We start from the raw sequence: 21,950 nt of genomic DNA on the forward strand, positions 1-21,950 counted from the left end.
TTTCTTTTGCACCGTTAGGTGCATAAACTCCGACTACCAACACTCTCTTTAAATTCCAAGTACATTCCACTGCTACAAATCTGGCTTCCACATCTTTCATTACAAATTTTGGCTGTAGCTCCTCTTTTACATACAACACCACTCCTCTTTTTTTCTTGCTTGAGGCTGCTACAAAGTCCTTGCCCAATTTTCCCAATTTTAAATATTTTACATCCTGCTTTCGAATATGAGTCTCTTGCAAACAAACAATGTCACATTTTTGTTTTAATAGCCAGTGGAAAATATTTTTCCTCTTATTCGGTGAGTTTAGTCCATTTACATTCCAAGATAATACTTTACACTCCATACTCATAATCTTGTTGGTAAGTCCTTTTCATTGTCCCTTATAAATCGCTCCATCTCCCGCTCAGATCTAATGCGCTTTTTGGCACCTCCAAATTCAAAGGACAAACCTTCTGGAAGCTCCCATCTGTACCTGATTTTCATGTCCTTCAACATCTGGATTAGCGCTTTATATTTTTTCCGATCTAGTAACACTGATCTGGGTAATTCCTTCATTATGATAATTGTCTTGCCATCGATCTCCAATGGATCTTGAAACTGTTTAGTCACAATCTTCTCTTTCATGTTTCTTGTTGTAAATTGCACAATCACATCTCTTGGTACTTTCCTCTGGGTTGCAATTCTCGAGTTCACGCGATATGCCACATCAAGGATAGCCACAACTTCCTCCTCCTCCTTCCCCAGGTACTCAGCTAACACCTCAGTCATCTGTTCTTGCGCTGTCTTTCCTTCTATCTCCGGCAAACCGCGAAATCTGAGCTGCTTCTCCATGTGTCTACTTTCCGCAACCGCCATCCTTCCCCTCATCAGTCTCATCTCTGTTTGTTGCGTGTCTGCTAAGTTCTCCATCGCTCCTTCTACTGTTTTAACTCTCTGCTGCGTACCTTGTAATTCATTTTGTATTGTTTCCATACCTTTCTTCACTTCTGACAGCTCCGATTTTACTTCTGACAGCTCCGATTTTACTGTCTGTTTAACCTCTTTGATCAGCTCCAATTTCATGTCCTTAAATTCTTTAATCACCTCTAAAAGTTTTTTGTCCAGATTTTCTATTGCCGATTGCCACTCTTTTTTCGACATCGTGGGCTTGCTTTGGCTCGCTCCCACGAGTCCGCTCTCTTCCTTAACTCCGTGGCGTTAAATTTAATACCTTTTTTGTTTCAAATGTCCCGGTCTTCTTGCATAAATTAGTTTTTAAAGAGTCCAAAATGTCGGGCGTCTTTTCTCTATGGTCTCTCTATGGTTTTATAATCCAAAATGGCCTACTTCCTTTTCCGCTGAAGCCGCGACCCTTCCCCTTTCAAAAATGGCGATTCCCTTCTTCCTGCCCTCCAGCAAGGGCCGCTTCTCTCCAGCCACTCTATTGTTATTACGCACTTCCTGTCTCCCGTCTTCCCACAGCAGATCTCGCGATGGTGTCTTTTTCTCACAGCTCCATAACCACAGGTATTCAAAACAATAGTCCAATTTCTTTAATAACTTCTTTAAACTTAGTCTCTTTTCAAATGCAACTCTTGCCGAGTCTTCCCCTCCTTTTCATTAATCTGTTGCAGTTTAAAAGTTTACTTTTTTTCCTCTCTGTTTTTATCAATCTGTCCCGTATCGGAAGATAGTGATCTTTACCTTCTCATTCACTTTTCTCGGGTTGTAATCGCTGTTTCGATTTTCACTTCTCCTCTCCACTTCTTCCCCCCAATCGAAGCTTGGGTATGTAGGTCTTATGCCAGCCGAATTGGCCCCAGAACTGCCGCAGAGATTGTAGCCGACCCGTCGCAGGGTGGGACCTCAAGGATCGGGAGGGGACCCGTTGTGTAGAGCCCCCCCTCGTCCGAGATCTAGCTCACCCTAGGGTCTCGAGCGTTCTTTGCCTGCTCTCCGCCTGAGAGCAGTCGGCCGCGGGCTATTTTCACCCCGCCGGCCGCTTAAAACGGCAGTCCGGTCAGCTCCGCAAATGGAGCTGCTTCAGACCTCCATGGATCCCAAACCGGAAGTCCGAAATGCCCATTTCCATAATGCTCTGTCCTACTCTTACTGATCTCAACTCCCTCTCTTTGCTCATTTAAATTTATATCTTGCACACTAAGCTCAGAATAGCTTATCACAGTTTTTCCAAATGCAAATAACTCTACCCTCAAATGGCTACAAGATACAAGAAGTCCAATTACATTTAAAGAATGACATCTCAGAGATGCCCGTTTAAAATAAAATGAAGGAACATTTATCAACAGAGCGGTCCTTTCTAAAGGCATCCTACTGCTTAACTGCTATTTGTTGAAGGAACACTGCATAATAAAATGGACTGGGTGGGAGCAAAGGTCAGTCACGGGGTGGTCAATATGGCATAGGGAGTTCTGCCCAGGAGGGATTTTGCTTTTCATGCCCAGTGCTTGGATTTTCTCCCTGACAACTGAAAGATAATAATGAAGAAAATATCTGTATACTGATACTTGCAAAGGTCCAAACTCTTCCACTGCTTGACTAGGGAAGGGCCACCATGGCAATGCTTGAGAAACCAAAAGGATTCCGGTTCTGAATCTAGATCTCAGACAATTAACACAGAGCTTGGCATATACTTTTGCAAATGCTGTAGGTGTGTATAATATTCTATTTGCTTAGTGTTGGCAAAGAATTAAAGTACTGATGTCTGATAAGGATGCCCTTACACACACTTATTCTGTTTCTAAAACTCCAAGCAAAGTGCAAGTCACTGGTGGCTAACCTGTACAATATTTAGCAAGTCAGTGGGATCTGTGGTACACCTGCAAAAAAACCCTGAGAACCTGTAGGTGCAGCTATCAGGCTGAACTTTCTGCTGTTGTATGTGCTGAACTGCACATCATGGTGTTGATACAGTACTTTGGATCTGACCCGTAATACCATTTCCCAGTAAAGGTTTGTATCTCAGAGGTAAACCACACTCATTGCATTCCCATCTGTAATGAAAAGATGTTAGGTAGCAGCTGATTAAAAACGAATTGTGCCCACAACTCCAGAAAGTCACTGCCAGTCAGAGTAGACAATAATAATAATATTTGATTTATATACCACCCTTCAGGACAACTTAACACCCACTCAGAGCGGTTTACAAAGTATGTTATTATCTCTACAACAATCACCCTGTGAGGTGGGCAGGGCTGAGAGAGCTCTATAGAGCTGTGACTGACATGAGGTCACCCAGCTGGCTACACATGGAGGAGAGGGGAATCAAGCCCAGTTCTCCAGATTAGAGTCCTGCCGCTCTTAACCACTACACCAAACTGGCAAGATATAATGATACAGATTAAGGCAGCTTTGTATGTCCACAAGCAACTAAAGTGTGGTTTAGAAATCTAAAGTCAGTACTCCCTATCAAAGAAGATGCTGTGTTCAGTTCCTCATACATGATGCACAGTGCAATTGTGCATGCCAACTTTCCAATATCCCTTCTTCTCAACCTCCAAGAGACTCACCTACCTTTCATTTTCATTGTTGCCCAAGAAAGTGCCAAACTGGGAAGCATAGGAATGTTCAAAGAGCATGATGAGGAAGTGGTAGTTGAACTCAAAGGAACAAGGGAATTGACGAAGGATTTGCCAGACGCAGTCCAAGAAGAGCAGGAAGACAGGGGCCTCCCATTTTTGCTTGCTATTTGAGTAGGCTGACTGGGCACAGCGCAGCTGAAATGGGTGACCAGCCTGTAGGAGTAAGGCAAAGAACATTCCACGATGCAAAAAGGATGCATCCAAAGAAAAGGCAACAGTTAAAATTATGCAGCATAGCAACTTGAATCTTTATGAACAACGCAACAAGAAAATTTGCTGGGTTTGCATATCAAACGGAAGTAAAATTTCTAGAAATCTGGAAACCATGGAGAAAGAGAACCATTTTTTTCACCATCCTCCCCCCCACCCCACCCCTTGAGGAAAACAAAGACATTTGGGGGGAAATTAACCTTATGCAATACTTGTTTTCTTATCAGCTCCAATATTACCCAAGGACTTTTAAAAACAGAAAGATATGCAATATGAGTAACTTGGTTAACAAAGACTTGTACTGTTTGGCATATTTATGAAATGTAAAAAAAAATAGTTATACTCAAGTGTTAATTTTATTCGAGCAGTAATTAGAAATATAGCCAGACATGCAGTAAGCTGCATTCTAAGTTAACTAAGTGTCCACAGTAACTGTGAACAAAATTATCCTGGTTGTGATAGAGGAATGCAGGATACCTTGATTAACACACAAGAGACACTGACCCAAAGACAAACTCCATAAACTCCTTGGATTTCAGACTGAGAGGAGATAGTTTCTCTTTATGGAGACACATTTTTAGATGTCCTCAGTTGAGCCATAAATAGCAGGAACATGCACCATTTTTTGACTGGATAAAGGGGCTATGGTGTGGTAGGAACCGATAGGTCAGGGAGCATTTCCCCAGTTGGGGTGGGGGGAGGGTTAAAAAGCTTAGCACACCATGTGGCCAGGGAATGGGGAGAAATGGAGTAAAGTTTTCCTGGAATAGCCTCTGTTTTAAAGTTTCAGCTTTGCTTGTGTCCATTTTTTGGCAGCTCTCTGCAGTCTGAGGCATACAAAGGTATTTACCAACACTTCCTATCCCAGAAATTGTGAGAAAAGTCTAAATATAAGCAATACCTCCTCTCTTATCAAACCTAAACTCACACTGTTTTAAAAGCATGACATCTATAATCTATAATTTCGAATATGATGTAATACTGTTTGGCATATTTATGCATTCCTATCTATAAGAATGCCTTAGTTCTCTACAAGCAAATAATGGTGAATAGGCCCAGTACTTAATGAGAAAGCTCTGAACTGCTGTAACTCTATGCTACCTTAGCACCTGCACCTTAATGCTTGCCATATGAGAGACTGGGGAAAAAGTAAAAGCTGAAAGCTGAAAACTACTTTTATAGTAAACAAAATAGTGTAGTATTTGAATGGAAACAGCTCAAGAGGACTAGCAGCATATTTGGATGGAAGTTAAATTGTATAATTTTTTACTGGCCTCTCTCTTTCCTTCTCCATATACTCTTCTGCCTAGAGAATGTTCAGCTCTTATTTAGCATATTTTAGATCATCTTTTCACCCTCCCCCCCTCCAAAGTCCTCACACTTTCATCAACAGAACCCTTAACAGTCATTCATGTGTATGTTACTGCCCAGATTGGGGGCCCATCTTAAATGGGGTGTAGAACCTAAGCCGGTAGCTTCTTTGCCATGGGAGTGAGGGAACAGAAAGGAGGTATTTTCCTTTACATTTGGGTTGTCCAGGCATGAATGTGTATCCAGCAGTTCTTACCTGCAGCCACTCCCTCTCAACCAGAGCTTCAAAGCCACGTATGGTCCTGCATCTTGGATCTAAAATAATCTGAGCCAGAGAAGTCACCTGTAGTGTTGAATCAGTTCCTTCGCTCCCATGGACCAAGACAGATGCTCCTTCTCTGGGGGTGGGAGAGAACACAGGAAAATTTCATAGGCATAAACTTAGGGCACCAATAGTCAGAGCAATGCAGCACACTGTGGTAGAACTGAGATCTTAAACCACAAAGATCTGGTTCACATCCTCACTCAGCCATGAAGCTCAGCTGAGTGATTTTGCACCAGACAACACTTACCCTTCTCCGATATTTATAGAACACATTTCTGACAAGTTTCCCAAAACAGAAAAGAATCACATAAAACGTCATAAGATGCTAAAATACCATGAATAAACATAAACATACTTTTTTTTTTAATGCGAGGCAGAGTTACCTTACAGGAATTTGTTGCCACAAACCCCAGGGAAATGAGTCTATTGATGGCACTTGGTCATGAGAGCTAAATGAAACCCCTGTGATCAGAGGCAGTATGCCTCAACAGGAGATGCCAAAGAATTCCCAAGGGCTGCTGCCTTCATGCTTGTAGGCTTCCCAGAAGCAACTGATTAGCTAGTAGGACACAGAACATTGGAGTAGATGGACTCTGGCTTTGATGGATACTTTTAACATTCTTACTAAATTTCTGAAAACTGAAAAACAAGCCTGATTTTGGGGGCGGGGGGGAGGGAAATGCCAAGTAATTACCTGTCAATGCACTGAGCAGCCAAGCAGGCAGTGGTCAGAATCTCCTTGATGTGGGTCAGCCAATTGGATGCCTCCAACTTACTAAGCCACCGGTCCATATTATGTGATTGGTCATTGCAGGCCTCCACCAGCTTGATGAGGCTTTCTTGAAGGATATGGTACCTGCAGGGAAAAAAGAAAAAAAAAATTTAGCACCAGCGCCACCCATGATGTAGTAATAGCATTGCTGCTGACATAAGACAGTATCTGTGCACAGAGAGAGAAGGTGCTTGGGAACCCTCACTGCCTTGAAGCCACTGAATGAACAAAAATTAGGTCTGTGCTGGAGGAAGAAGACAAAGGCAATCTGTCTTGAGCCCTGTCTTGAAGTGCTCCCACATCTAGGAGGAGTGACTCAAAGCCTACTTGAAGCAAGAAGATGGAGGAAGGAACTGACAATGGGAATGGAGAGGATGGAGCAATGGCAACTATGGCTAGCACGAGAGAAAGGTCAGTGAGAATAGTAAAGAGGTTGCTTCCTAAAGGTTGTAGTTAGACTCCACTAGATCTTACAAAAACTACAGTATGATCTTATCCACAAACACCTTACTCCCATTATTGGACTGTCTAAACGTGAGAGTGGGGTGGGGAAGACACAGGAGATGAAAAGAAGGCAAGAGACGAGATTGGTATCCTAGAAGGATTTCACTTATCAGGAACAGGGGAAAGTTAAAGGCTATAGAGGTCTTAACTGAGGCCTCCCTTTCTATATTGCCTCTGCTACATCCAATATTACTGGTACTTCAGATGGAGCAGAAGACAGGTAATAGGGAAAACTGACAGCCAGAGTGGTTGAAATGGTGGCTGAAACACTACCCAGACCACGAGACATCCAGCTGTGAATTTAGTTCAGAAGCTGCACCCCTGGAACTGCAAGGCAGAACTGAAAAAGAGCCACCTCCCTCTCTCTTTGGACTTTCTTCTTTGAAATAAGCTTGATCTACACTCTGTGGCTTCTGTCATTTTTCTGCTAATTTATAAAATTCTGTCTTAACTGTCTCTCTTTCCATTCTTGCAGGCATGGATTCCAGGATGGCACGAGAATCAGCAGAGTTACTGACATGGCAAACCAGAAAGGAAGCAGCTCCAAAATAAAGAGATTCCCAAGCAGAGCCAACACTAAACTATCCAGAGGAGTTAGCCGTGTTAGTCTGTAGTAGCAAAATCAAAAAGAGTCCAGTAGCACCTTTAAGACTAACCAATTTTATTGTAGCATAAGCTTTCGAGAATCACAGTTCTCTTCGTCAGATGCATGGAGGGCAAAAAGAAACTGGTCAGATATAGAGGAGGAGAGAGGAGGGCGGAGTAGATGCAAACAGCTCCTTCTGATATGATATGTTTGCATCTCCATATCAGAAGGAGCTGTTTGCATCTACTCCGCCCTCTCCTCTATACTGACCAGTTTCTTTTTGCCCTCCATGCATCTGACGAAGAGAACTGTGATTCTCGAAAGCTTATGCTACAATAAAATTGGTTAACACTAAACTATATCACTAGTGTTGGTTCAGAATAGAGGGAGCTAATCCCCTGCCTGCCACATACCCTATTCCCTTGCTGCTCATGGCTGCTGCAACCACCATAAGTCAGGCTACCAAACTCCATTCAGCACTGTGTATGCGGTGTATGAATGTGCTCTGCAGGCCACCTTGTAAGAAAATAAGCTGGTTTTAATGTGTTGCTTTAATTGGGGGGGGGGGGGGGTTAGGGTTTTATATTGTGGTTATGTACACTGAGTACCGGGAAGCCCAGGAGAAAAGCAGGTATATACGTATTTTAAGCAATGAAGCAGAAAGTGGGATAAAAAAATAAGCAGCAAGCCTATTATTTTGGTCTGTCAAAGTAAAATCTAAAGGAATATATGGAACACCTTTATGATGAATCATTGCATTTCACACAGTATCGACGGCATATGGAAAGACTGCCAAAGACTCTGGGAAAGGAGCTTTATTTTCTTCCAACCCTGCTAACACTAGAGCCTTTTAAATGGTGACACCTAAGAACTGCATCACAGAGCTCAGTGCTAGATCAGTTCTTATGCCCTTAGGATTACTGCACTGTGCCATTTACAAGCCGCAAACCAAATGTGATTGTAATACCTTGAAGATCTGCTTTACAAATTCAACATGTCAAGGCACACCAACTAAAAACCTACTGATTTTCAAGTGCTTGGGCTAGACCATCCCCAAATTTCCTTCCATGAACAACAAGCAATTCTCACTTAGGTGTTTCCATAGAGTTCAGCAGGCTAATCACAGAATGTCCCCCAAGATCGATTACTACATTTTTATCTCTAAGCAGCCCAGGATGGCTTATATATTTTCTCTAATCCCCTGCTTATTTTAGCTTCACAGCAGCTCTTTGAAGAAGGTTAAGTGGTGTGTGTGTGATTGGTTCTAGGGTGAATAGTGGCTGAGCAGGGATTTGAATATATGTCTCCTGGGTCTAAGTCCAGCCCTCCAGACAACTCTCATTAGGATATGTCCATAAAAAGTGGGTTAGTAATTACATCTACAACCACATGCTTTACTTTCAGCAACCTTGTTTCAGCTTCCAATTCCGTGCACTGCAACTTCGGATCCTTAGAAATTGGAATGACGTTCCCAAAAGCAGATCATCTCTCACACTCACCTCTCAATAGATTTGTGAATCCTCCTCCACTGTGGATAATGGGCCTCCTGCTCAAAGCCCCCACCTTTGGCCCGGGCTTGCTGGGCAATGTTCAGAGAACGGGTGTCGATGATGTAGCCACGCTTCCCTGCCCGTAGAGTGGCATTGATCAGCTTCTCGTCTTCCTTGCAGCGCCTCCCGTTGGTACCTGTGAGTGGCTGGCTACTGCGCATCATCACCTGGAAAGATAGCAGAGTCATGTTTTTTTTTTTTATTTGTTTATTTTTTTATGTGTCGAGGGCTGACTTTCAATAGATCGCAGCGAGGGAGCTGCTCTGCTACGTACGAAACCCCGACCCAGAATCAGGTCATCTACGAATGATTTAGCACCGGGTACCCCACGAACACGCGCTTCGCCGGAGGTGAGAGGCGGCCCCCTTCAGGCCACGCTCCGCTCCCGAGGCGGACGGCTCTCCGCACCAGGCCCTACAGCAGAGTCATGTTAGCAGCCACACATTAGTCTGACTTCTGTAGCCAAAGGACTATATTTTTAATTCTGACATAAGAACATCAACCCAACATGGCAGCAGCAAAGATAAAACACTAGTTGAGTAAAGGGAGGCCTTTGGTTTAACTTGGCTATTTGGCCCCAGTTATTTTCTGTGTGAATGTACATTTGTGTGCACTATGACACTTCCCTGTTAGCTTTTCAAAGATTAGCTATCTATGCTTTTGGGGTAAAGAGTTCCATGTTTCGAATTACTCTGTGCCAACACTGGACGTGCACGATGTTGGGTTTCCTTTTGCTTTTGTTTCTCTGTTTTTTCCTCACTGCTAACACCTTAGTGCTGAGTGTCTCTGGTTTTCATAACGTAATAATGTGATGGGGCATATTCAAAAATTTTCAAAAGGAAGGTAGTGATGTGATGGCAACGGTGATGCCAACAATGACATCCACAGCTTACCACGTAATCCTCTTTATTTCATGGTGAGGCAGACAAAAAAAGACGGCACCCACAGCAAGATTAAAAGTGGCTTGCAGAAAGGTCGGTGGCCAAAACAAATCCAATCCTTGAGAAACAAACACTCAAAAAGAGAGGAACAAATTGCCCATGTGAAAAAGGCTGGAGATTAGGGTGCGAGAGCGTGATGGGCCCAAAGTCACCCAGCAAGCTACCATGGCAGAGTGCAGATATGAACCTCGTTCTCTCGGATGCTAGAATCTATACTGCTCCACTTTGTTCATGTGAACGCATTTTTAAAATCCTTGAATTGTTCAAAGAGAAGCGACAATCTTGAGACAGCTTTCGAAACAACTGAGCAGGCTGCAAAGACCAAATTCGTTTTTACATGAAGTATCACCGCAGTTTGTCAAACTTGTTTTCTGTTGGCAGCAGTGGAATCACAAAAGTCTCTTTAGGGATTTCCACCACACCTATCCAGACAATCCATTCAAAGGAACATGTACCCCTTTACTGCTACAAGAGAAAAATTCAGAAACACCCACTCAGAAGACTGCACTTGAGATGTTCCCTCTTTTTTGTATGATTGAAAAAGCAATGTCTTAAAACCAGCAGAGGGAGAGCTGCCAGTGTCCCAAAGGAAGGAGTTGCAGGAATGATACCCTTCCCTGAAAGTTATCTACATGGCATCAAAAAATTAATCTCTCCCCAGAGCTCACAATTTTCCAAACGGATGTTTACATCTGGGTTTGTCCTAGCAAAGCACAAGTGTCTAGGTGCGGAATATATTCAAGCATCAACTCACCACCCCATTTTTCTTGTGGTAATAGCTGAGTACCGGGAAGCGTCCACCATGGCGAAATGTGGCAACTTTACAAAGAGATTCATCATCAATTGATTTAGGGACAATGACAATTGGCGGGTAAGAGGGACAGACAGAGAAGTCTTTGTTGACGTGACTCAGCTTCCATTCATTTGTCTGGGGGGACAAAAAAAATTAAGCAAAATATGATAACCATCAAGATGATAGTTTCCTACTGTATCAATAAAAGAGAATGAATATCATTTTAAGCCATCAAGTTTGAGATGCACACATTCCCCAAAACAGGATTCTTACTCTGCCAATGGAGATTTCTTTTCAACATTGTTTACTTTCCCCAATTTTACATGTGCCTACTTACTATGCCCTTTCTTAATTAATATGATTATTATTTGTGTATCATCGTTCTCACCAAGACTTATGGTGGATTAAAAGATATAAACAGTGCAATCAAATAACATAAAATGACCAATGAACAACACAGTAGGACTAGGTTTACGGAATTAGGGAACAATGCAAACAAGCTATTTAAAGCAGGTATACTACAAAAAATACAGAATGTGGATTATAAGGTAAAGGCACTGTAGTAAAAGCAGGTGATTCCGAAAATAATTATTGCAGTAGACTACAATCCTATGATAAAGGTGCCCTCCTGGGTTGTTCAATCTATTACAGTTCTAATCTTTTTTAACATGCCCTCTTAAACATAATTGTTTTGAACCTTCTCAAAAGGCTTCTGCAACTAACCATTTCTCTGAGCTCTTAAATGTATCGATTATTCTTGTATCAAAAATTATAATTAAAAAATAAAAACCTGTTGCCTGCTGAGTTAGGGCCACATTTTTGGTTGATTAAAAAGTTTTTTTAAAAAATCAATCAAAAACCAAAATAGTAAACAAACTGTTGGTCCCTCCTGCCTCGCTTTTCAGCCACCATTGGCTCCCAAAAGACTCCCGGGAATCAAAATCTAATACAAATGTTAACGGCCAAGGCAAAAAGTTCCCAAAGAGAGGATATCCTCAGTTGGCTTTGGGCACAGGGAAGGGATGCCTGGATGCTTCCAGCCCTCCATCAATAGCACACTGATAGCATTTGGAAGTCAGAGGCGAGAACATCCTAGGGGCTCGACATCAACCACTGTCTGTTGCGAAAAACCTAATAGCGCGTCTGAAATACTTGCAGAGGGGTTAGCCGTGCTAGTCTGTAGTAGCAAAATAGAAAAGAGCCCAGTAGCACCTTTAAGACTAACCAACTTTACTGCAGCATAAGCTTTCAAGAATCATGGTTCTCTTTGTGCATCTGACGAAGAGAACTTTGATTCTCGAAAGCTTGTGCTACTGTAAAGTTGGTTAGTCTTAAAGGTGCTACTGGACTCTATACTGAAATACTTGCACATCCCTTTTAAACACTGGGGAGAGTACAAGTCCATATACTTCACCTTCATTCTACCAATGAGGTTACCTATCCAGGCCTTCTTGAGGAATTGGTCCCAAAGCTGACCCTCCCCCCCTCCCACCGAGAACTGCCCTCTCTCTCAAACCATGAGTTTTCACTTGATGCTTCAGGTTCCTTTCTTCAAGACCTTGTTAGCTGAATAGGGAGGTGCACATGTGTTTATTAATTGCTTCCACCCTTTCTCCTGCAAAGCAGGAGACAAGGTGGCTTACAATTCATTCACATCCAACAAAATAGCACAATGACAAAAAAAATCTTGCTAATACACATGCACACACCTATTTCAAGTAGGACTTACTACTGAACTGAGAAGCTCAAATTCTTGTTCAGGCAAGAAGGAGTGCCAGCCGTCTTCAATGACTTCAAACATGGGCCGGTAAAAGAAAGGATATATCAGGGTGATGGAATCTAGAGTGGACAGTGCCTGCAAGGAGAAAGATGCACATTGTTTACTGAATGCTCCTTTTTTCCCAAGAGGCCAATAAGCCACAACAGGCATTCTAAAGCTCTGCTTCATCTTCACTTCTTAATCTATTACTACTGTTGTTTCCATAATTGTTTACTGGTCACAATGACCATCAACACACACACACCTCCTAGCAGCTGTGTTCTCTTAAGATACTGTGCATGCACACTAGAGATATAAAATTTCTGTTATGTTCTGTTAAGAGAGAGAGAAAGAGCATGCTGCTTACTGCTGTGCCTTATGCTACCTTAAAACACCTATCTTACTTTGCTATATGAGATGTAGATACAAGTGTATTATTTGGGCAGAAATGGTCTCAGACAGTTTGCAAGAGGACTAGCAGCATGTATACATCTCACACTTTATTACACTAGAAACATTACAACACACCTATTCTGCCCCAAATTAAACATCTTTGAAAATATGTTATATATTTCTGGAATATACACAGAAGTTATCACCACCCTAATGCAGTAGATTGTAAGCAGCTGTAGTTAAAAAGGAAGAAGCAATCAAACGCTTAGGCAGATAAAACTATTTTATTTTGCTGTTTGAAAAAGATGAACGGAGAGATTGTGCCCGATGAAAATCTCTAGGAAGCATATTCCCTTATCATCTAGATTAGATGGCTAGAATGCACTCTATGTAAGACTGCCTGTGAGGAATGACAGGAACCTTATGTTGGTCCTGAGCATGGCTGTGTGAACTGGAACCCACCACAGGGACTCTGTAACACCCACCTTGGCACAAAGGCATTGGTACCACACTCTCTCCAGGCCCAAATCAAAGTCCTAATCTGACCTTTAAAGTCCTAGATAGCTTTGCATCAGGACATCTGAAGTACTTCCTCCACTCACATGGGCCTGCCCAAACTGTGAGATCAGTTTCCAGTACTCTGCCCTTTATGCCTTCATTGGTTAGAGTAAGGCTGGTGGGTAAACGGACAGAGCTTTCTCAGCTGTGGCCTTCTGACTGCCAAGGGGCAGGGAATTTTGTATTTCTCGGGCTTCAGTGTTCCTAGTTTTCCAAAAGCTAAAGTCCTCTTGATTTGATGCTGTTTTCAATTTGTGCTATTGGTTCATCTTAGTCCCCCCACCCAAGTTGTCTTACTGCTGATTCATTATTCTTGCTATTCTTAGTGGTTACAAGTTTTATTAAGTTTAATTTTTACTGCTATGTGTCTTTTTAGATTTCTGATGACTACTGTTTTTGAGTTGCCGTGCATATTTTGTACTTTATTTATCGACCCACTTCTGTGCTACCGTTTGGCACTCCACAGTGAATCCAAGATGGTTTACAGAAACACCTCCAATACAAAGCAGTTCAATAATCTTAACATTTAATGTTAGAAAACCAACAAATCTGACCACTGCCTAACTACCTGACTGCTCAGCAGGACTAGGTTTCAGCCTATCACATATAAAACTACCTTTTGGAGCAAGGGAACTTGTATTTGTTAATACGGAATATATCAATTATACATACACACAAAACACATTTTAAGAAACAAGAGAAGGAACAGCAATGCTTGGCTCCATTCTTGGTCAAGCTTCCCCTTCCACATCTATCTCACCCAGGAACCAGGCACCACGCTAACCTCCAAAAACTCCATCAGGAGGAACAAGACCTTTGGCCCACTCTGCCAGCTCCTGCAGACCATCTTACCTCAATGGAGCTAGCTATGTTCAGAGACTCCTCCATGCCAGGAATGTCAAGCTGAATAATCCGCAGGTCTTTGCATTTGATAATGATGGTGCCCAAGGAGCCAAGAAACCTGCAACGATAAAAGGCAGGAACATTCAAGAGGAGGATAAAGCAGCAGCTCTGGAAGCCTCCAAACTCAGCCATTTACAGACTCTCATTGCATTCAGTAGGGAATGTGAAGTGATGGGGGGGGGGAATAGACAATGCTTCACAATTTAGCTGGACAAAACCCTTCATTAACACTAAAACAAACACTAAACAAAGGGAGGAGCTTTGAGTAACTTTAGCAAATATGGATAGAGTGCTGGACTAGGACTGAGGAGAGCTGGGATTGAATTATCACTGTCCTGTGAAGCTCACTGAGGGCCAAGCTACAAGTGACAAAATGACACTTGAATGGCAAGTGTATTTCTCCCTGTTCACTTGCCCTCCACTCAATCCACTTGTCGTTCAAGTGTCATTCGTCACTTGTAGCTTGGCCCTGAGTGACCCTGGCTGGTGCTATGTCTCTCTCAGCTTAGCCTACCTTACAAGATTGTAGTGAGGAACAGTGGAATGTTAGGTTGCCCTCAGCTCTTAAGAGGAACAGTGGAATAGAAGTTCTCAAAGATAACACAAAAGGAGAGGGGGAAGGCACATGTGTAGGACAGAAAGATAGGGAAGGTGCTTAACACTTCTTGTAACACATCAATTCACTACTGCAAATGCCACAGACCTCCTTACTCCCCACCAATGACCTCTTAGTTAGGCTTATTTCCTATGCTGCAGCACAGTTGGCAGGAATGGGGCTCAAAACACCAAGGAGGGGGAAATGTACAAGGGACAAAAGAGAAAGATAAGTTACCATCTGGAAATATAAGGAGCCATACAGGACAATGAAAGTCCATCCTGCAGCTTCCCTCAATGCCTATGATTTCTTTACCTCCTCTAGAGATGTGAAGGCCTGAGTGGGGGCAAATAACAGGAAAACTCCTCCTCCTCCAGCCATTTTTCACATTTTTCTGACTGAAAAACTGGGAAAGTTTAGGGAGCACAGAAAAAAAGCCTCCTATGAAATAGGTATTTTCTACCTTTGACTTTTCTTTTTTCCTATCTTTCAGATAGCAAAAATTAAGATACAAGGAGAGGAGGTAGAGGGTATATTTGCCATATTTCTTATAGAAATTGAAGGCATTTATATTTTTTTATTCCATAAATATGCCAAATACTACAATTTTATATGCTAAGTTTTTTTTATTTAACAATTTTTTTATTTTTTTAAAAAAACCAAACAAACAAACAAAAACAATGTACAGAAGTAAAATAGAACAACAACAAAGTCTTAGTGAACTATATACAATTATATGCATAGATGTGAAATTTGTGAAATGCTTTAGTTTTTATACAGGAATAAGGAAATTAGATAATAAACGTCATGCCAATATAGTTAAAACAAAGACAACTAGCATTTTTTTTTCAATTATTTGATAGTTGTTGCTTCAAATCTGAGTAACAAAAAGTAAATGCTTAGGTGGAGAGTGATTTGTATTGGAAATGAATTCAATGAATGGTAACCATTTTGCAATAAAATCAGTTTCTTTCAAATAGTGTTCACTCTGGTATAATTCGTCATGTATTTTTTCTTGTATATAGTGGTCCCATATTTTTTCTAACCATTTTTCTGCTGTGGGAACCGTCTTTGATTTCCAATGTAAAGCTAGCAAGTTCTTAGCTAGAACCAAAAGGTTGCTAATTAGATCTTTTCTTATTTGTGGAATTTCGAAAGTATCCCATACATTCAAGAATATGATCTTTGGATCAAGGGGGATTTTGTAGCCCATTATTTCTTTTATATAACATAATATATCATTCCAAAAAGGTTCTATTCGGGGGCATTCCCACCAGCAATGTTTAAACGTTCCTATATTTCCACACTCTTTCCAGCAGAGCGGAGGATTTGTTTTAGTTATTAGTGAGAGTTTTCTTGGTGTTATGTGCCATCTGTGAATGATTTTGTAATTTTGGATTTGGGAGGTAACTGTCTTAGGTTTTAGAATGTTTGCAGTCCATATTTCTCTCCATTGTTCAGGTGTTAGCTCTATGGTGCAATCTAAGTGCCAATTTGTTTGGCATTTTAGAGTTTTAATTTGGTTGAGAGATAAAAGGATGTTGTATAGTTTAGAAATTAATCCCTTTTGTTTGAGTGATTTGGTATCAAGTAGGAGTTCAAAATCGGTTGCGTTCTTTTTAAGTAATTCTTGTATTTTTATTTGTTGTAGCATGTTTGAGAGTTGAAAATAGGTAAACCAGTGAATCTTGTGTTTTATTTTTTGTTCTAATTCTATTTTGTTTATGATTCCCTTTGTTGTTGTTATATCAATTATGCGGATCATATTTGCTTGGAGCCATATATTTTTAAAGGCTTTAGTTTGCCCTGGAGGGAACCAATGCTGTTCTATAAAAGAAGAAAATCTTGAGAATTGTGGTATAAGTTTGAAAACAGAGTTGCGCTTACCGTAACTACTGTTCATTGACGTCTTCTGTGCAGCCCCACATGGGACTGCGCCTGCGCAGGCCTGCCGACCGGATTTTTCTTTTCTAGCAAACGTCCACTAGGGGGCGCACGTCCGACCCAATGCGCATGCGCGGCCGTTTCCCGCCCGAGCGACATTGGGCGACGTCGCCCCCTTTCCCCTCAGTTTCTCCTTTGCCGCCGAATGCCTTCACATTATCTGGAAGAACACAGCGGGGTAGGAGGGAGGGTTGTGTGTCTGCACAGAAGACGTCAATGAACAGTAGTTACGGTAAGCGCAACTCTGTTTTCACTGTCCGTCTTCTGTGCAGCCCCACATGGGAGACTCACAAGCCACTTACCCAGGAGGCGGGCATGTGTTCTCACTGAAAAAGAGACTGAAGCACTGCTTGACCCACAGCAGCCTCTTTCCTTTCCCACACATCTAGTGCGTAATGATTAGCGAACGTGTCCGAAGACGACCACGTTGCAGCCCTGCAGATGTCATGCAAGGGCACGCCCCTAAGGAAGGCCGCAGAGGCAGCTTGCGCTCTGGTGGAATGAGCTTTTACTTCCAAAGGGCAAGGTAACTTAGCATGCGAGTAGCAGGCTCTAACCGTTTGAGTGACCCAACGGGAAATTGACTGGGCTGTAGCAGCCTTTCCCTTCCTGGGCCCATAATAGCACACAAACAGTTGTTTGGCACTCCTAAACTGTGATGTACGTTGGAGGTAAAATAAAATAGCCCTTCTCACATCCAAGGAATGTAAAGCCCTTTCAGAGTTATCAGAAGGGTCAGGAAAAAAGATAGGTAGGACAATGTCCTGTGAGGTGTGAAATTGAGTGGACACTTTGGGTCTAAAACGAAGGTCAGGTCTCAGCACCACCTTATTTTGATGGACCTTCAAAAAGGGAGCATCCCACCTCAGGGCAGCAAGCTCGCTAACTCTGCGAGCAGATGTAATGGCAACCAGGAAGGCCACTTTACAGGATAACCATTTTAAATCACAGGTAGCCAGTGGTTCGAAGGGTGATTTCATAAGTCCCGTCAGCACTACCTGCAGTGACCATTGGGGAACAATTTCCTTGACTTGTGGAAACATATTATACAACCCCTTCAAAAAAGACTTCGACAAACTGTGGGAGAACACCGTCTTCCCATCTATTTTAGGGTGGAAGGCTGAAATGGCAGCCAAATAAACTTTAATAGAGGAATTAGAGAGTCCCCCATCCTTTAGGGACAGGAGGAACTCAAAAATAAAAGACAACTGGCAATCCCAAACATTAACTGCGGTGTCAGCAGCCCAGGCCTCAAAACGCTTCCATTTAGCTGCGTATGACCTGCGAGTGGTGTCCCTACGGGCATTCAGCAAAATTTCAGCTACCCTGTCAGACATCCCCTCCGTGCCCGAATGTGCCAAGCAGTAAGGTTGAGTTTGGGTAGGTCGTGATACCAAACCCCTTTGTCGGACAGAAGGTCCGGGTTCAGTGCGAACCGATAATATGACCCCTGCGAAAGCTGCATGACATGTTGGAACCATGCTTGTCTGGGCCAGAAGGGGGCCACCAGAATTAAGTGCGGCCCATCCCTCTGGATTTTGCTGACGACCCGAGACAGCAGTGGGAACGGAGGGAAGGCATAAAACAGGTGCCCTGTCCAGCGTATCTGGAACGCGTCCCCCAGGGAGCGGTGACCTAGCCCTCCCCTGGAGCAGAATTGCGGGGCCTTTTTGTTGGCCTCCGTCGCAAAAAGGTCTACGTCTGGGAACCCCCAGTCCGAAAAGATGGAGCTCAGGTAATTGTCTGCTACGGTCCATTCGTAGCTGTCAAATCGCATCCGACTCAGTTTGTCTGCGATGACATTGGTGGTGCCGGGAATATGGACCGCCTGAAGGAACACGCCTCTGTCCACGGCCCAGTTCCAGATCTGAACGGCCTCGTCGCAGAGGGCCTTGGATGTAGTGCCCCCTTGCTTGTTCAGGTAGAACATCATGGTGCAATTGTCTGTGAGCACCTGAACCGCTTTCTGCTGCAGCGTGTCTGCGAATGCGATAAGGGCATAACGGACCGCTCTCAATTCTAGCAGGTTAATATGATCTCTCCTTTCCTGCTCCGACCAAATCCCATGTGCCCTCAGGGCACCACACTGGGCTCCCCATCCTACTGTGGAGGCATCAGTCGAGATTGTGATCTCGGTCTGGATGGACCCAAACGCAACACCCCCAAGGAGGTTAGTCTCATCAAGCCACCATCGTAAGGCCCGGATAATCCCTCTGGGGATGGAATATCGTTTACTCTGGGACTCGTGTTCAAAATCATGAACCGACAGGAACCACAGCTGGAGAGGTCGCATGTGCAACCGGGCCATAGGGGTGACAGCTGTAGAGGAGGCCATGAGGCCCAGGAGCCTCTGGATCGCAGTCACGGATTGGAACCTGCACTTAGAAAAAAGGTTCACCATCCTGCTAATCTTTAAAGCACGCTCTCTGGGCAGAAAACCTCTGTTCACGCCACCGTCCAGTTCCATACCGATAAACAGTATCCGTCTGGACGGGGTAAGGTTAGACTTTTGTAAGTTAACCAAAAGTCCTAATCTGGAGCAGGTGAACATAACCGTATGGATCTGGGCCAGGAGTGCATTAGCAGAGGGTGCTGCTAGGAGCCAATCATCAAGGTAGGGATAGATGGTACAACCCCGTTCCCTCAAATAAGCCACTACCACAGCCATACACTTAGAAAAAACTCGTGGGGCTGTTGAGAGACCAAAGGGAAGCACTTGGTAATGGTAGGCCTTATTGTTACAAAGAAACCTAAGGTACTTCCAATGATCAGGATGGATGGCAATATGAAAGTATGCATCCTTGAGGTCCAGGACAGCGAACCACATGTCCTCGGGCATTAACTGGAGGACTGTGTTCAGGGTAAGCATTCTGAACCGCTTGAGGAGAACGAATTTATTCAGTTCCCGAAGGTCTAAAATGGGTCTCACTCCTCCATCCTTTTTGTCCACCAGGAACATCCTGGAGTAAAAACCTAAGAGGGGGTCCTGAGGGAGCACCTCCCGCACAGCCCCCTTTTCTAGTAGTGCCACAACCTCAGCCTGTAAGTTATCAGAAGAGGATTGCACTGAGAGGTCAGGAAGAGACAACACTGGGTAAACATCAAACTGAATTTTATAGCCAACTTTAACGATATTAAGAACCCAACTATCAGATGTAATTTCTGCCCATGCAGAGGCAAACTGAACCAATCTGTTTCCAAACACAACAGACTGTTCGAATTCTAGTCAGAACTGCTTTGGCTGAGTTGCTGACTCTTTGGCATCGTGGGCTTGTTGACCGCGACGAGGGCAGTAGCTAGGCCTCCGGCGCTGAAAGGAACTTGCAGGCTGCTGGAATTGCCTGTAGGACCCATAACGGGGATACGGCTGGTATCGCTGTTGCCGACCACGATAGCCCTGTGAAGGGTGATACTGGAACCGATTTTCGGTAGATGGTCTGGCTGGGAGGATGCCGTAGGAACGGGCTGTCAGCCGATCTTTGCGTTTTTGGGAGAGGTAGTCATCCGTCTTGGATGAGAACAGGGATGGACCCTCAAAGGGCAGATTCTCCACCTTATTCCGCGTCTCGATGGGTAGAGCAGTCGTGCGGAGCCACGAATGCCTGCGGAGGACGATGGAAGAGGCCAATGTTCTGGCAGAGGTGTCAACGGTGTCACGGCCAGCATTTATCTGTTGACGAGAAAGGCGCAAGGCTTCATCAAGAACCACCTTTGCCAACACCCTCTGGTCTGCAGGGAGCTTTTCCATAAAGGCCGCCATGCAGTTCCAAAGGAAAATTTGATATGCTCCCATGATGGCTGAATAGTTGGAGATCTTCAGCGTCAAGGCAGCAGAGGAGTACAATTTCTTGCCCAATGAATCGAGCTTCCTGCTTTCCTTGTCAATGGGCACCACATAAGACCCCTGGCGTTGACGGGTCTGCATTTCCTCCGTAATGAGGGAAGAAGGAGGTGGGTGTGCAAAGAGGTATGCACAACCGTCATCCCGTGTCTTGTACAGGGCCTCCAGTTTGTGGGATGTTGGATACACAGAGGCCGGCTTCTCGCAGATGTCGTGAACGATCTCCACCAGGCCCTCGGTGAATGGGAAAGCAATAGTTGGAGGATTCCCGGACTGGACATATTGTAAAATCTTGTCCTTTGGCTTAGGATCCACAGCAGATATCTCGATGTCGAGAGAACGGGCCATTCTGACCATCTGCTCAGAATAGAGCCTGTAGTCCTCCGAGGGTGACACACGACCAGTCCCAATGATGATGTCATCTGGCGACGGGTCAGATGGTGGGCTGGGACTCGGGCCCTGAGAAGGTTCCACACGGTGATAAGGCGAGACATGCCTGGGGGAATCATAGTGGGAGAACTCACTGCGAGCGTCACCCCAATACTCCCTGCCAAACGAAGGAGAACTGGCATACAGGGAGCCCTCTCTATCATAGCCACTCCGAGGAAGGCAATAAGGCCGGTCCTCCCTTCCCATATAGTCATCGGCATGCCACGTCTCGGCAGCCCTAGGTGGAGCGTCGGGCAGACCACCATCGTCATCAGTGGAGTGGTGCAGCGGAGAGGACAGGTGCGGTGACGGGGTCGAGGGCTTCTCCCAGAGGACCTCATCCGTCTGGACCGACGTCGACTGTTGGTGTTTAGATTTCTTTTTCGACTTCTTTTCGCCCTTGGAGGCTGAAGTCGGATCGGAGCTTCGGTTCCGGTCAACCGGGGTTGGTGACGTGGGTAACGGATCCGAAGCCTTCGGTTCCGATCGAGAGCTCGTCCTCGAACCAAGACCAGCGCGAGCCGATTCAGTGGGCTTCGGAGTCGATGCCGTCGGAGTCGGATCCGACGGTTTGGGAACCGACCCAGCCGGGATGTTCGGATCCGATGAAGTCCTCGGCACCTTCGGAGCCGATGTGGCGGTCGGTTCCGACCTCGACGGGGACCTGGAACGGTGCCGCTTCCGAGTCGGATCCAACTGCGGAGTGGAGCGCTTGCGACCCGACGCGGAACTCGCAGCCTCCTTCGGATCCGGGGTCATGGAATGCTTGCGACCCGACACGGAACTCGCAGCCTCCTTCGGATCCGGGGTCGGGTGTTGGGCTTGGCGGCGATCCGGCGAGCGGGAACGCGAAGTGGAAGCGGCCCTTCGGACAGATTCCGTCTCAGGGGGGGTGTCAACCGTCCCACCAGCCGGTGGAGTTCCCTCCGGGGTACCCGGAGCCCCCGACGCC

The 21,950-nt window shown here is 44.4% G+C and overlaps 1 protein-coding gene across 1 annotated transcript in view; it reads right to left on the reverse strand.

Annotated features, from left to right (window-relative positions):
* Window positions 1-21,950, reverse strand: part of MTMR9 (myotubularin related protein 9) — a 37,060-nt gene that overhangs the window by 7,413 nt on the left and 7,697 nt on the right. Inside the window, exons 3-9 of the mRNA XM_054988000.1 lie at window positions 14,139-14,247; window positions 12,306-12,431; window positions 10,538-10,711; window positions 8,792-9,009; window positions 6,125-6,286; window positions 5,362-5,503; window positions 3,517-3,737 (exon numbers count right to left, since the gene is read on the reverse strand). Coding sequence (XP_054843975.1) covers window positions 3,517-3,737; window positions 5,362-5,503; window positions 6,125-6,286; window positions 8,792-9,009; window positions 10,538-10,711; window positions 12,306-12,431; window positions 14,139-14,247 — 1,152 coding nt within the window. The remainder of the gene's footprint in view (window positions 1-3,516; window positions 3,738-5,361; window positions 5,504-6,124; window positions 6,287-8,791; window positions 9,010-10,537; window positions 10,712-12,305; window positions 12,432-14,138; window positions 14,248-21,950) is intronic.

This window comes from Eublepharis macularius, chromosome 1 (genome assembly GCF_028583425.1).
Source record: "Eublepharis macularius isolate TG4126 chromosome 1, MPM_Emac_v1.0, whole genome shotgun sequence".
Taxonomy (NCBI): domain Eukaryota; kingdom Metazoa; phylum Chordata; class Lepidosauria; order Squamata; family Eublepharidae; genus Eublepharis; species Eublepharis macularius.